A 14,895-nucleotide genomic window follows, 5' to 3' on the forward strand; every position below is an offset into this window, starting at 1 on the left:
TCTCTTGAGCTCTTACCATGGGTCAGAGAATAGTCTAGTGATGATATAAGTAGTAACAAAGACAAACAGACCCAAGCTCTGACCTCTTGGATCTCACCATGTACCAGATTCGTTGCAGATACTGTCCATCTCTCACCACGACACTGCAATCTAGATGTTACTATCTTCAGTTTCCTGATGAGGATACTGAGTGCCAAAGAGCTGAAGTGACTTTCTCATGACCCATAACCGTTAAGTGGCCGACCTGGAATTTGAACCTTGAACTTGGCCTGTGAGCAAAGCTCATACTCTTTCTACTACTCCATGATGTCTCCATTCCACAAATGGTAGAAGCCACTTCTCCATTCCCCTACAAGGGCATAAGCTTTCTGTCCTGGAAGTTTCATCAGTTCCTTAATGAAAAAATACTTTTTAGGTCTTTTTCAAAGTGCTTATTTTGCTGTAGGGCAAAAGGAGAAAAAACATGAAGCTCATGGTTGCATGAGGGAAGTAGAGGAAAGGCTAAGGCCCAAACATGTACCCTTTACTCCTCCTGACAATTTTGCTAGTGCTGATAGAATCAGTATAAGCAAATGGATATAGAAGTTTATTCATTCCTGGTGGGAACTTTAAAATTTTAACTCTGTTTTGAGTACTTCATGTGTAATGCTCTCTTCCCACCCCTCTATAAATCTCTGCTGGTAATATTTACAAAACCTATTAGCTGATTTATTTAACTTAGTCATAGTGCAGTCGTTCCCTGAAGACCAGCGGAGACAGGAGCCTTGTGTGGTGGGCCTACACTTGTGACAAGTGGAGCAAAGTACATACAATTCAGAACAACACTGGCCCCTCCGCCCCCAACCCCAAAGGCGGGTCGTCTACACATAAAAATAATATCCACAGATGGCCATGCTGATTGAATCCTAGAATCTCAGGGTTAGAAAGATCCATATAAAGGTTATCTAGTCCAGGCTTATGCCAACCTCAGCACCATTGATATTTTGGGTCTGTAATTCTGTGTGGTAGGAGGGTTTCCTGTTTTACGGGATGTTTAGCACCATCCCTGGTCTCTAACAATTGGATGACAGGCATTAGCAAGTGTTCCTTGGTGGACAAAATCACCTCTGGTTGAGAACGACTGACCTGGCCTACCTACCTAAAGCCCCGGTGTCCTGAACATTGTTGGTGGTCACAATTACCCAAGACAAAACAAAACAGCAACAGCAAACAGCTGACCACGCTCCACCCCATAACCACATACTAGAGACTCCAAGGCCAGGGCCCTTGGTGCCTGACCTTTTCAAACGCTTGCCATGAGATTCTTACAGCCATTCAAGTGTGATCACCACTGACTCAGCCAAACATGCAGCCCTTCTTTAAAACAGTCTTGATGAAGAGTCTCTGTCTCACAGGATAGCACTAATAGGTAGAAAGCTTACCCTGCACAGGAACATGACCTGCTTCCTCTAATGTGGCCCTGAACCTGCAGGATGTGTATGTGAGTGTGTGTCAGTGGGAAGTGGGGGGAGGTTTGGGGCAATTTGGCCCTTACAATATTGTTCATTCTTGCCAAAAATATTGTTGACCACGTGAACTTTGTGAAACTCCCCAAGCTCTTCTTATCTCTGCTGAGGGTCTCAAGAGTCTCTTTTGAAGTTTGGGAGGGGGAGCTGGAGAGTGGGGGAATTTGAGGAAGGTGGTCAAAAGGTATGAACTAACTCGTGACTATAAGAAAAATAGTCACGAGGATGTCACGTACAGTGTGGTGACTACAGTTCATGATACTGAATTGTATATTTGAAAGTTTCTATGGTGTATTAGAAAGTTGTTGAGAGTAGATCTTGAAAGTTATAAGAAGAAAACCTTGTAATTTTGTGTGGTGATGGGTGTTAACTAATAGTGGCGATCAGTTTACAATCTACACATCTATCAAATCATTCTGTCGTACACCTTAAACTTATACATTGTTAGACATCAGTTTTTTCTCTCATTATCTTTGTGATATTCATCCATGCATCACATGTAGCATAGATTGTCTTCAAAATTTCTCTCCTTTTGCCAAAAGCTGAAGCTTTTGCTTTCACCTCATTGAAATGTGACGGGTTAAACTCAAGGCAGGAAGAAAGAAAAATTCAATAAAGGTGACTATCTGCATATGTAACTTATTCTAAAGGGGAAGAGACATGCACACACAAAAAATAAAAGGATCAGAGATTTACCAACTGTCTTGTGAAGAGGGGAGTGTGAACACCTCTTGTATTTAATTAAGAACATTTTTTGTTGGTATTCTCTCTAAGAAGCCATTTACTCTCTGGACAAAAATTTGGAATCAGAGCAGGGCTCCATTGTTAACAAGAGTGATCCACAGACATGAGACGAAGGATAGGTGAGGTCCGCAGTCGGCTCCTCCGAGCACAGGAGGTTCCGAGCTGTCCCTGCCGTGTAGCTGTCCTAGGTGACAGTCAGTGATCGCGACAGGAAACTGGTTTGGGGCTGAGGTGGCCTTGAGTTCTGAAGGAAATGAGGCATTGAGCACATGCTGTACCACCTACTTCCTGAAAAGGGCTCAGAGGAAGTCACAGCCACCAACAACACGGGGGCCTGAAGGGTCTTTGCTTGTACCACCATCACATAAGGTGGCACCGACCCGGGCAATGCAGCCTGGGGCAGGCGGGGGCAGGGGTGGAACTCACTCCCATGGGACATTTTCAAAGTCTTAATTTACCTTTTATACTTTATCTGGAAAAAATTAGTCAACAAGCAACATGAGAAAGAAAATCATTCCAAGGAGGTAAAATACATGGATAAGAAATACAGGGACAGGGATAGGAGAATAGAACTTAACTCCTATATCCTCTTATTAACCATGTGTGTGTTGTGCAAGTGTGCACCCGTGTGTGTGTATAAGAATCACCCCTGCCCTAGCCCGGACTATGCCACTGATTCACGCTCTGAACTTGGCTTCAGTGTATGTGCCTATAAAACAAAAGGAATAACACAGATGTTTTTAAAGGGAATTCTTATTCTAATGGTCTATAATTCTGTGAATTCTAGATGTTTCCTGATTAAATGTATGAGCTTCAGTTTTCCCGGCTGTAAAATGATGTTTGTAGGATTGCGGAGAGGATTAATGAAAGGCGCCTAGAACGGTTCCTGGAATGTGATACCAGAACAAGAATTATTGGCACTGCCATTACCATTCTCACCACGTGCTGTGGGGTACCCTCTGTTGGACGTGTTCATTCCACTGTCTGCTTTCATATGAGACAGGTTGACTGGGTTAGGATTATCTCTCTCTCTTTCTGTCCATATGATTTGAAGCTGATCTTACAGAAGACAGTCTTGACACATAGGTCAGGTTATGCCAAAAACAACAGACAGAGGCTTCATTGCCCTGTCACGCCACATTGTACTCTAAGAGGGTCTGACACATAGGCACTCCTTATTCTGGGGATGGTTCTTTTCTTTTCTTGAAACAAACCCATTCATAAGTCAATATTGGATCTTTAATGACAACTTAGAAGCATGGAAGTAAGATAAATCAATGTGTAAGATAAGGCTCCTGCCCGAAATCCAGGCCACCCAGAGTGTGCAATGCTGGAAGGTATGGAGGGCCTGCTTGCAAGGAATTTGCCCTCTAGCAAAATGGGTTTAGACAGAAGAGAACCTGCTGAGGTCCAAGGCAGAGTGAGAACAGTGCCACTGGAGAGTTAATGGCATTGCACTATAAGGGTTCAAAGGTCAGGAAAACCTGGGAGGGTTCAAAGGGCGAGGGAGAGCATGCGCAACTCCGTGGAGGAGGTGTTATCTGAAGACTTGATAGGACACCATAGGAAATGCTTTTCTGTGGTTCCCACGCTTAGGCAGGTCCCAGAATCACCTGAGTGCCACCTCCAGAGTTCTGATCGGTGAGGGCTGGAGTATTGGAAGTTGTATTTTTTAAAAAGCTCCCCCAATAATGCTCATGATCATCAGCCAGCTTCTCCTTAAGCACAGCTGTTAGTTTAAAACCACTTATTAGCCCTGGCTGGTGTGGCTAAGTGGATTGAGCGCTGGCCTGCAAACTGAAAGGTTGCTGGTTCGATTCTCAGTCAGGGCACATGCCAGGATTGCAGGCCAGGTCTCCAGTTGGGGGCGTGAGAGAGGCGACCGATTGATGTATCTCTTGCATGTCAATGTTTCTCTCCCTCTCTCCCTCCCTTCCTCTCTCTCTAAAAATAAATAAATAAAATCTTAAAAAAATAAAACCACTTATAAAGCATTTGATGTATTCATTCATTCAACAATAATTATTGAGCGACCACTTTGTCGTAGGTACAGTTTTGGGTTCCTACGTACAGCAGGTATGTGATAAAGGGTTTCTGTGCTAGTGGAAAAAATATGTATGGGTTAGTGCCTCAGGAGAGTTAGTTAATAAAAATGAAATAAATCCATTATTGGTTAATCATTATAAGCGCACATGAGCAGCACTTCATGAACCAGGGTGTAATGGAAAATAACAAAACTACACTTGTTTAAACTCAGTATAATCCAGGTTTTTAAATTCATTTTGCAATCTTCTCAACTGGTCAAATTTTACTATATTACCCAATCATATAAACTGAGGGAACTAGGTGCTGAGCTGGCTACACATGCAGGACAAGTTTGACTTGAAATAATGCAGATTCCCAGAAACTCAGCGGGAGATTCTGATCTGTAGGTCTTGGGTGGGCCCTGGGAATCTGAATTTTTAAAAGTTTCCTAGTGGTTCTATTGGGAACCACAGGAAAAGAGGAAATGCTAAGTCAATGTGGACCCAAGTAGGAACCCAGCGTCCAGGAATGACTCCGCTCAATTCCTCTTCTTCCACGAAACCTGTCTAACTCTGCCAGCATCTTCCCTGAACTCACAGACCCCCGAAAGCCTGCCTCGTGTGCTCCTAGCTTACCTTAGCTTACCCTCTAAGTCTTTCTTCAGAGTTTGTTTTGTTTTCCAATCGAGTCTAAAGCCTACTGAGGTCAAAGATCCTATCTCAAACACCCCTAAGTACTTCAGTCCTGTGCTCAGCAGAATGGTAAGTGCCCTGAGTTTATACTGAGAAGCCCTAATAAAGGAAATGGCGCGAATGTACCATAACTGAGACGGGCAGTAATTGAGATTAGGGACATAATAGACTGCCTGTATCTCATTGTCACTGGTAAACAAACGCACAAGGTCTTTTGGAGAACCCGCAAATGACTGAGCTTGCCCTCTTTGATGAAGACAAGGTACCTAAGGGCAGAACATCTCACCTTTTCCTCTTAGCTGCCTGCTAATAGCAACTTCCCCAAAGAAGAAAAATAAAGTTTACTGCTCCTGAATACGACTGTGGATTTTCCTTCTCCCTCCCATTTTCCTCTTACAGATATTATATGCTTTTCTTTCTGATAGAATGAACCAATCTCTTATTAGTTTTTCTTGTGCAAAAGTAAATAGACATTAATAATGAACTCTACCCCTTTAAATTATTCTTTGACAATATTCGTCACCTCTTCCCATCACAGCTTTTCATGTTCTTGACATGAAAGTTGGGCACTGGTCATCACCATGGTCTGAATATTAGACTTGGCCGCAGATATTTTTCTCTAAATCACTAACGCCTGGACCCTTCCAGTCCTAGAGAGGCCGACTTAATGAATCTGGGGTTTGGCCTGCGCACCGGTTTTTAAAATGTGTCACAGGTGATGCTATTGTGCAGACTGGCCTGAGAACCACTCCTCCTTTATGCATGCTGACAAATTAATTGATTGCTCTGTGGAGGCTTTCTCTTGATGCCTCCATGGCTTTGGTTTCTCTGCAAAAGCCATAAAGGCGCAGTTCTCAGCGCCTCCCAATGTGTGGTCTGGGGGTGGGCGCCATTGGCAAATGGGTGCTGGGCCACTGCCAGATGAAAAGAGGAACTGAGAGTAGGTATTTAGAAACTTTTTATAGCAATCGGAGAGATTATTTTTATGTCAAATAAATCTAATAGTAACTTAAAAACCGGACTGGCATTTTTGTCTTTGCTTCTTTTAAATTGCTCTCTAATAATTCATTTTTATTGTACTTTATAAACTATAAATTTGTAATGAATTGGAAATTAAAAACAAACCACCACGAAAAGGGACCCATCAGAGACATTTGGAGAGGCAGTACCCTAGAATAACACATACTCTTCTGGTCTAGGAAGAGAGTGTTCTCCTTGGGTGCCAATTCGTCAGAGGCAGCTGCTGGAACACTGTGTTGAAAAGGATCTCAAAGCCCTGGACTGTGATCAACAGTGTCCGTCATGGGACAGGAGCAAAGATTAGCAGTGTGAGTGCCAGGTAATTGTCATCCCTGACTTAGTCCAATGTTCATCTCCTTCTCATTGAGAAACTGAGGCCCAGAAGAAAGATGAGAGGTCGCCAAGGTCACGCACTGAGTTAGTGACAGAGCAGCGACCAAGGCCCTGTGCTTTTCCCACCGCGCCATGCTTTCTCTCTTCTCATCCCTCTGTCCCTTCATCTTGACGTCCCTGGTAAGATCAGGGCCACCACTCACACTGCACGCCTCTCGAGAACTGTCGCATGAAAAACGAATTCAAACTGTGGTGCGTTTCCTCTGCGCCCACAGCTCCAGCAGGCAGAAGCTGAGTCACAGCCTGTCCTCACCGAGCCAGAGAAGCAGGCGGGGAAGACAGCCACCTGGATCCCTGGTGTCAGCATCGCAGTTGGGAGACCGCCACACCTGCGGTGGTGGTTTCCTGTCAAGGCCAAGGCCTTCGGCCCTCCCCAGATTTCTTACCCTGTTGTGTGCTTGACCTGTATATCTCCAGAATATTTTTACCAGACCCAAAACTCACTGTTAATCCCATATATTGATTCATGCATTAGCATAAACCACGGGGTGGCTGAAAAGCAGCAGCGCAATTTAGAGACTTACTGTGTCCAAAAGAAGTTTCTCAGCTTTGTCTCGGCTGATACTCTTATTGTACCACCTGAAAGCAGGAAAAAAAAGTCATATGTCAATGACATTTAAACATTTTTTTATGATTTACTTATGAAAGATAATGCCAGAAATACCTTCAGGAAGGGGAATACATTTTTTATTTGTCCCAGGCTCCACCACTCCCTACTGTGTGTAGTCGGTTAGAAATCTGGGTTTGTCTCCTCTCTCATAAATGAAAAGATTCTAATGAAACATAAAAACAAGCAAAACTTCCCAGCCTGATGAGCATTTGAAATAAATGCTTATTGTTTTCTAAAGGCATTGGCTATAAAAAAAAAAAAAGAAAGAAAAAGAATTCCATTTAAGCATGTTTTACATGCGTTTCATTGAAGCTCAAGGATTCTTGGAACTGTTGACTCTCTTAGCTGAGGGTGGGGCTACTCACATGCACTGTGTCAAAATGAATCTCAAGTTGAGAGACAGTTCAGAAAATAAATGATAGCTTTTCACTGTGGAATGTATTCAAGTTTCAGCAACAAATAACTTGACCATATTTGGACTAATAAGGGCTCAAATGAGTTCACAGAAGTCCTCATAGCTAATATTCTTCAACCCTGGAATCACATATTTGGTGAGGACTTAAAAAATTATTTTTAAATAATTTCAAATGTAGAGAAAAGTTACAAGATACTATGAAAGAATCCCCATATACATTTCACTCAAATAAACCAATTGCTTACATTTGCTTTACCAGTCTCTCTGGACAGATAAACATATTTCTTTTCTGAACCATTTGAAGATAGACTTTTATTTCTAAGTACTTTAATATGTATTTTGAAGAAATAGACATTTCTATAACCATAATACAATTATCCAAATTGGAAAAGTTAACATCGATACAATACTATTATTTTTTTAACACTTTGTTTAATTTTCATCGATTATCCCAATAATGTGTGTTGTAACTTTTTTTTTTAATGATTCAAGATCCAATCCAGGATTACTCATGCATTTAGTTATCATGTCTCTTTAGTCTCCTTTAATGTGGACCAGTTTCTCAGCTTTTCTTATATGTCATGATATTTGCATATTTGAGAGCACAGGCCAATTATTTTATGAAATATCCCTCACTTTGGATTTGTCTCTTATTTCCTCGTAACTAAATTGAGATTATGCAGGAATCTGGGCAGGAATATCATGAAAGTGATGTTGTGTTCTCCATGTATCACACCAGGAGACACACAATGTCTGTTTGTCCCATTACTGATCACTGGGTTAGGATGCAGTCTACCAGGTATTTTCATTTTCATATTAATAAGTGATTCGTCAGAAGATACTTTGAGACAATGTAAATATCAAACTTTCACCCCCTATTTGTGACATTCATTGATGATTCTTGCCTGAATCAGTTGATACTTTGAGTTGCAAAGTATTGATTTTTTAAACTTTATCATTTCTTCTACATTTGTTCATTGTGACATTTCTTCAATTTTTTAGTTGAAATCCTATGGTAAGAAAGAACTTTCTCTTCTTGTTTACTTATTTTTCTTCTTATTATTTTCTTATCAAGCTATCTATTTCTTGTGGATTCTTATTTTATTCAATGGATTGTAGTCCATTGAATAATTAGATCATTATTTGTTTTAATACTCGAATTGTCCCAGTTTTGGTCAGAAGGAGCATTTTAAAGCTGACTTCTGCACTTGTTTGACATGTCCACATCATTTTAAAAAATTGGTGGGTACTTCTTTACTTTTTGGTGCAATAAGATGTCCCAAGTTCATCTTGTTCTTTCCCTGCCCTGCCTCTGAATCCCCATGCCATTTCTCTGAGAACTCCTGATCTTTATAGTGGGAAGTGTCATTTCGAAACCAAGATCTGAGTGTGCACATTGCTACTGGGGTGTTACTGCTCCTGGGTGCTACAGCAGCCGAACTAGGCAATCTCTCTACATGGTGAGTACACTGTACACTACAATCCGATGTTATTACACTTCAAGTAGTTCCATTAAAATTATAGCCACGTGAACGCTTCTAAACAATAGCTTGAAATAAACAACAATAACTAAGCAGATATTTAATACCTATTTGTCTGCTGTTTTGGTATTAGACATATTAAACCATGTTTTAAGTCAGTCTGTATGTGATCCAGTGTCCATGGTATTTTTTTTCCTTCTCAATTAAGACCAATGTTCCTGGGATTCCCAGGAGAAACTTTTTCTTTACTACAATCTGCATAGGTATCTGAGAAGCATCCTCTTCATAAAAGGGCAGGTTAGTACACATACCCCCTCCCCCATTTGGACTGGTCCTTTACTGCTATTTAGGGATCAGAGTAGGAGGAGAAGGGAATATGCTTGGTAATGTTATAATCAACCAGTAATTTATTTCTAATCTAAGGAGGTCTCCTTGGTACCATATTTTTGTAAAATAAATACAATATCTTACTCATAGGTTTCCAGGTTATTTGCAGATTTCTCCACCAGATAACTGCTTGGTACATATCCTTCATGCCTGTTAAAAGGGAAATCAGTGTTTAGACTAACATAGGACTCATTTTCACATCTCCATTCTTAAGTTTAAATCACTGAAGTCACTTATAGAAGAGAGAGCCTTGCATCATTTGCCGTTCCTGATAAGACATTTCAAAGTTTCAGAATAAAAGCATTGCTAAAAATAACAACTTGCTGTCTGCTAGAGACAATAGCTTCACTACTAAAATATGAACCGTAATAAATAAGACCTGGCTATTTTGCTTAAAAAGCATTGCTTGCTGTTGTCCTCGCTGTGAAAGTTCCCTACCGGAAAAAAAAGATCAGTGCGCAGTCTCTATTTTCTATAAGGAAACATTTTTCTGAGTGTGATAATCAGTATTTTTTTCCACTTTAATGTTACTATTTTATAGTCAGGAAACCCAAATAATTAAGATATTTAAAAAATTACTTTCCAACCACAGCTGCCAAAAGATACTGCCAGTCAGCATTGTAAGTTCTAATTCATGGCTTCCCTAATATTTTTTGTTAATTGAGCTCCTTCAGACATAAATTGTAAAACACGAGAAAAAAGGTTAAAGTCATGTTGGATTTGGGAATGGGAGTCTCTTTTGAGCAGGAATAAATAATTGTGCATAACCAAAGATTAAGAGACTAATAAGCACATCAAAATACTTCACGTTTGTGTGTAGGTTTGTACTTTTCAAAGCACTTTCACATTCGCTATCACATTTAATATCACAAGGTGAGAAGTTTCCTTCACCCTCTTCTTGGTCTCTGACTCTGTACCTGTAAAACGAGGGACCTAAATGAGATCCCACACAAAATCCCTCCACACCCTGCCAGTCTATCGAAAGATGCCTGACAGTTTCTTGCTGTTTACTCCATAAAGTGTTTTGCCATTTTTCAATCTAGTGATTATGTGTATGGGGAACATGTAATCTTTTTCACAGAATTGTCTCAAAGTTTGAAGAAAGCAAGAATGGGGATGTCAAATATGGGATGACTATCTCATTTCCTGTGCCCATGGCTGACGTTGCTAGTCAATAATGGCATGCTTTTTTTTTTTCAATTGGACATCCTGCCTCAGAATCCTCCTTAACACAGTGCCAGCTGCTGGGAGTCAACTCGTTCTGCAACTTGCTAGTTCTTCTATACCTCTCTTTGAGAATTCCCCTTAATTATATCTATTTTTGTCACACCATATGTTTACAATTGTGTTAATAGGTCAAATACTATTTTTGCTTTCAAATAGAGTAACTGTGCTTTAACATGCCAACCAAAGCTGGGTTAGCTGCACACATGATGGCCATTCTCTTCACGCGCGTGTGGATGTAGCATTTACGAAGCCCTTTCACTTTCATCATTTCACTGCTTTTTTCCACGTTCTGGGCCAGTCAAAAGTGATATAATCTTCTGCATTTTACAAATAAGGAAAAGCATTCACAGAGGTGAAGGGACTTCTCGGAGCAGCAAGAGGAGCTGGCACTGAAGTCCAGCTCCTCCATCTTGCCCTCTCGTGTGCTTTCCACCACATGGCACTATTACACAGCAAAGGGTGGGGGGGCATTCCCATATGCCAATTGGCCTCTGGGGTGTCCTCTTCAAAGTCCTTTCAAGTGCAGAGTTGAGCTTTTCCACAGGCCACTGAACAAAGGGTAAACTGTCATTTGGGAAAGTGAGACCTAGGGGAAGAAATTTCGCCCCTCAGGTGTGCCGAGTAAATGCCAGTTGGTTCAAAGGATGGGTTCTGAGTAAGGTCCTCTGGTGTTTGCGGAGCCAGGCGGTCTTAACCTGTTTCTGATATGGCCTCCCTATACGGGCACAATAGTGCTTCTTTGTGGAACAAACCGCCAATCTCCCAAACGGTGGACGGCAGTCGAAAAACCCAGGTGATTTTTAGATGAGTTTAGGGGCCAAGAATGCTTGATGGGGGGCAAGGAGCAAGCATAGCAAGTGACGGCCTCCCAGCCACATCTGAGGAGGGGCAAGGCGCCCGGCAACAAACTCTGCCTTCTTCTTCCTTCTGCCTCTGCCCCCCGCCCCTAACTCAGTGCAGTGGTCATGCAGAGCGAAGCAGGACAAATCAGCCCAGCGTTTTCTTTGTTCCCACCTCATCTCAAACCTGGACAGCAGCCACGAAGATGCCTTACCCGTTCTTGTCTTGAACCCTCCACCAGTGAATCTCAGAGCTGTCTAGCAGGTAGTACTCCTCGTTGCGCTGTAGCGTCAGTTCCTGAGGATCGTTTGCTTGGTAGTCATACAAGGCAATGACCAGGGTTTCTTCATGTTCGTGAAGTGACCGCTGGAAGGAGGAGAAAACAAAGTCAAGCAAAGGCGCAGACAGGAGGTAGTCTCCATGGCGAGGTCAGCAAGTCCCCGAGCGGTAAGTTGCTCCCGGATGGGTGCTGGGTCAAATACCTTTTCCTGAAACCCTTAGGGGTGTTCTCTTAGACAGCTGCCTTCTTCTAGTTGGCTTTCTTCACGTGTTAGGGCTTTGGTGCTGACTGTAACACAGTGACATGCAGTACCTAGAATTCATCACCCCGCCCATTCTACGAGGTAAACTCTGACAAAGTGAATTCCCAGCATCCACCTGCGTGTCACAAAAGTCTGCTGATTGCTCTATTTGTACCATGTCGTAGGTTGCACCCTCTCTGCGAGAGGCATCACACTCTTGGCGAAGGTGATATAATCAACACTAAATCATTTAGTCCATGCCTTTCTGATTTGATTTGTGGGTTTGTCCGGATCCATAGCATCATAGGCCAGAACTCCTCTGAGAGCTCATGTAATTCACTCTTTTGTTTATAATGGGGAACTGAGGCCCAGATGGAGAAATGGACGTGGCCCAGTTTAGCACTTGAATTAGTCTTATTGCTCTTTCTACTATAGCACATGGGTTCCCTTCTTCCTCTTGTGGGTTCTGTTGCTTACATCTCTACTTCTCAGAACCTTCCTTAGGATGAGCGATTAAGGACGAGAATAGGAGTCTGTAAGGCAAACAAGTTCCGGGTGGGCATACCTGCTATGGGATGGCAGATTTTTGTGAGAGAGCAAATAAGGGAAGAGATTGCAATTACTGGCAGAATGAGGTTTGTTGTTATAAAAGTGAAAAGCTCTCTGAGTACTTGAACTATTTGATAACATAAAAATACTAACGCTAAAGTAAAAAAGTTTCCATAGTGATGTAGTACGTCATCCTACCTGAGCCCAGATTGGAATTTGAAGCTTAGGTATTTGTGGAGCTTGTGAAGTGGTGTATTGATTTCAATGAACAGGAATTGATGGGCCTTGAGGCTTTTACCCTAAGAGCTAATGGAAGAAGGAGTTGTGTTCAAGGGCACTTGAAGATAAAGAAGAGATATGACTATTCCACCGTCTCTCTCACACAGAGCATCAGGCCTATTAGCTCAGACTGGATTAAAAATATAGCATCTCTAGACCCCCTTTCAAGATGCCGTCACCCATTAGGGGCCAGAGCACAAAGGGAAAAGGAGAAATAAATTCAAGTGGCTCAAGGTGAGAAATGTTGCAATGGATTGAGACGTGCGGTTGAAACCAGAACAATGATTGCAAAGGCCCTGTGGTCAGCGGGCTGAAATGGCAGGCTGCCCCCCTAAGAGTCTCCAAGAACCCAATGGCAGAATCCAAAGAGAGATGGACGGACAGTGTACTGGGCCTTCACCTTCACTGATGGTAAAATAAGACAAGGACAGCCTGGCTTAAGGCATATAGAGGTGTGGGTTTAGATAAGACTGTGGGGAGAGGGGAAACCATCTGCATGCGAGGGTGGGGAGGTTCGGAACCATGTCTTCAAGAAACAGAGTGAAACGTTCTTTAGAAGATCAACAAAAGGAGAGGGGAAAGAGCTCATTTTCTGCTACAAGGTAAGTCTACTTCTCTTCCGCTGTGAGGGATTAGGCTGATGACAACTTAAAGCCCAGCCTGAGATTTGGAGATACTGAGGTCTTCTCTCATGGGGAAGCTGCCAGTTTTTGAAATGTCAGCATATTGGCTGGAGGGAAAAGAGCAGAGCTCATGCTTCAGGATGAAGCCCGAGGAAGCAGAACCAGTAGGTTCTGGAATTAGAGGGCAGTTACTAAAAAGCGGTTTGGTGTTGCCATGACCATAATGGGAGGGCTGAGCTTTTCTCTTATTTATTTATTTATTTATTTTTTGTCTTCTTGACTAAGTCGCTTGCCCAGAGTTGGTTTGATGTCACCTGTCTTGTAAGACAGTGTGTTAGGCCTGTGTTTCTCAAACTCCAGGGAGCCTCAGAATCACCTGGAGGCTTGTTAAAGTGCAGATCGCTGGGCCCCTTCCCCACAGTTTTGGATGCAGTAGCTCTACGGTGGGGCCCGAGAATCTGCATTGAATTTCTAACAAGCTCCCAGGAGATGCTGGCACTGCTGGTCCATGGTCCAGACTTTGAGAAACACCCCTCAAATTAGAGACCACCCCCCACCCCCAGAAACTCAGCAGCCTGCCAGTTTGACACTTAAGTGGCTGAATGGCCCAGCGGGGGGTTCCCAAAACTGCTCTTGGGACTTGATTTCTCAAGCTTTCAAAAGAGAGTAAAACTCTAACTCTCTTAAGCAACTAGAACTGATAGGGAGTTTTGAAACAGATGGCAAAAGTATGCAAGTGCTTTGAGAAATATACAGTATCAAATGCACACTTCCACAGTGCCTCTATGTAGAGTAAATATGCAATCGTACATAGATGCGAGCTGCTAATATGCTCCCAAGTGGTCAGGGGGCTGGACACACAATTTGATACCAGTAAGTGGTTGTTGGGTGAATAAAGTGTGGTGAAGATGTAGCAGCTGAGGGGTCTTTTTATGTGGACAGAGCCATGGGACCGCTCAGGCCCCATGTATTGAGTTCAGCTGAATCACAACAGTTCATTGCATTTGCCAAGGATTTGAGAAATCCGGGCTGGCAGGACAAATGCAGGCGGGAACAGGCCCGTCACGCAGCCTGCAGCACGGCGGGCCCCCGCGCCCCGCTCCCACTCACCCTGTTGTCTTCAGGAGTAGGAGGAAGAGGCTTCTTTGAAGCTGAAACGAGAAAAACAGAAAAAGAAAATGAGCCTGAAACTGAACAGCCCCAACCGGAGGTGAGCAGGAAGGGGGCTTTTCAGAGACAAGGGGCCCCGAGGAGACGGTGGGACACAGAGAAACAACGAGCGGCCCTGGCAGAACCTCTGCTGTGTCTGTCTCAGCCTGTGGTTTCCAGTTCCACTTTCTAGGCGACACTGGGAACTTCCAGAAGCCAGTATTCTGGGCCTCTTCGGCTGTATTCCTGGGCAAAGACTTCCTCCACGGTTGTGGCAGGGGGGTTAGGGCCTGGAGCCTTCCATGATGGCACCTGCCACCTGCTAAGCCCAGGAGTGGGAATGGGTGACTCAGGGGGACCGTGACTCACTGGCTTCCTGATGCTGTTGTGGCTTGAAGAGGGGGTGGGTGAGGGGGAGGTCACCATGCTGCTTTT

The 14,895-nt window shown here is 43.1% G+C and overlaps 1 protein-coding gene across 2 annotated transcripts in view; it reads right to left on the reverse strand.

Moving 5' to 3' along the window:
• The window catches only part of ITK (IL2 inducible T cell kinase), a 51,005-nt gene that overhangs the window by 10,983 nt on the left and 25,127 nt on the right, over positions 1-14,895 (reverse strand). The window contains exons 5-8 of one of the 2 annotated variants that reach the window (XM_054567896.1): positions 14,422-14,462; positions 11,554-11,705; positions 9,357-9,422; positions 6,904-6,958 (exon numbers count right to left, since the gene is read on the reverse strand). In XM_054567896.1, coding sequence (XP_054423871.1) covers positions 6,904-6,958; positions 9,357-9,422; positions 11,554-11,705; positions 14,422-14,462 — 314 coding nt within the window. Of the gene's footprint in view, positions 1-6,903; positions 6,959-9,356; positions 9,423-11,553; positions 11,708-14,414; positions 14,463-14,895 lie in introns of both variants that reach the window. The other variant, XM_054567897.1, reaches the window with a different exon arrangement.

This window comes from Pteronotus mesoamericanus, unplaced genomic scaffold (assembly GCF_021234165.1).
Source record: "Pteronotus mesoamericanus isolate MK-2021 breed Mesoamerican mustached bat unplaced genomic scaffold, CSHL_Meso_final contig_2, whole genome shotgun sequence".
Taxonomy (NCBI): Eukaryota; Metazoa; Chordata; class Mammalia; order Chiroptera; family Mormoopidae; genus Pteronotus; species Pteronotus mesoamericanus.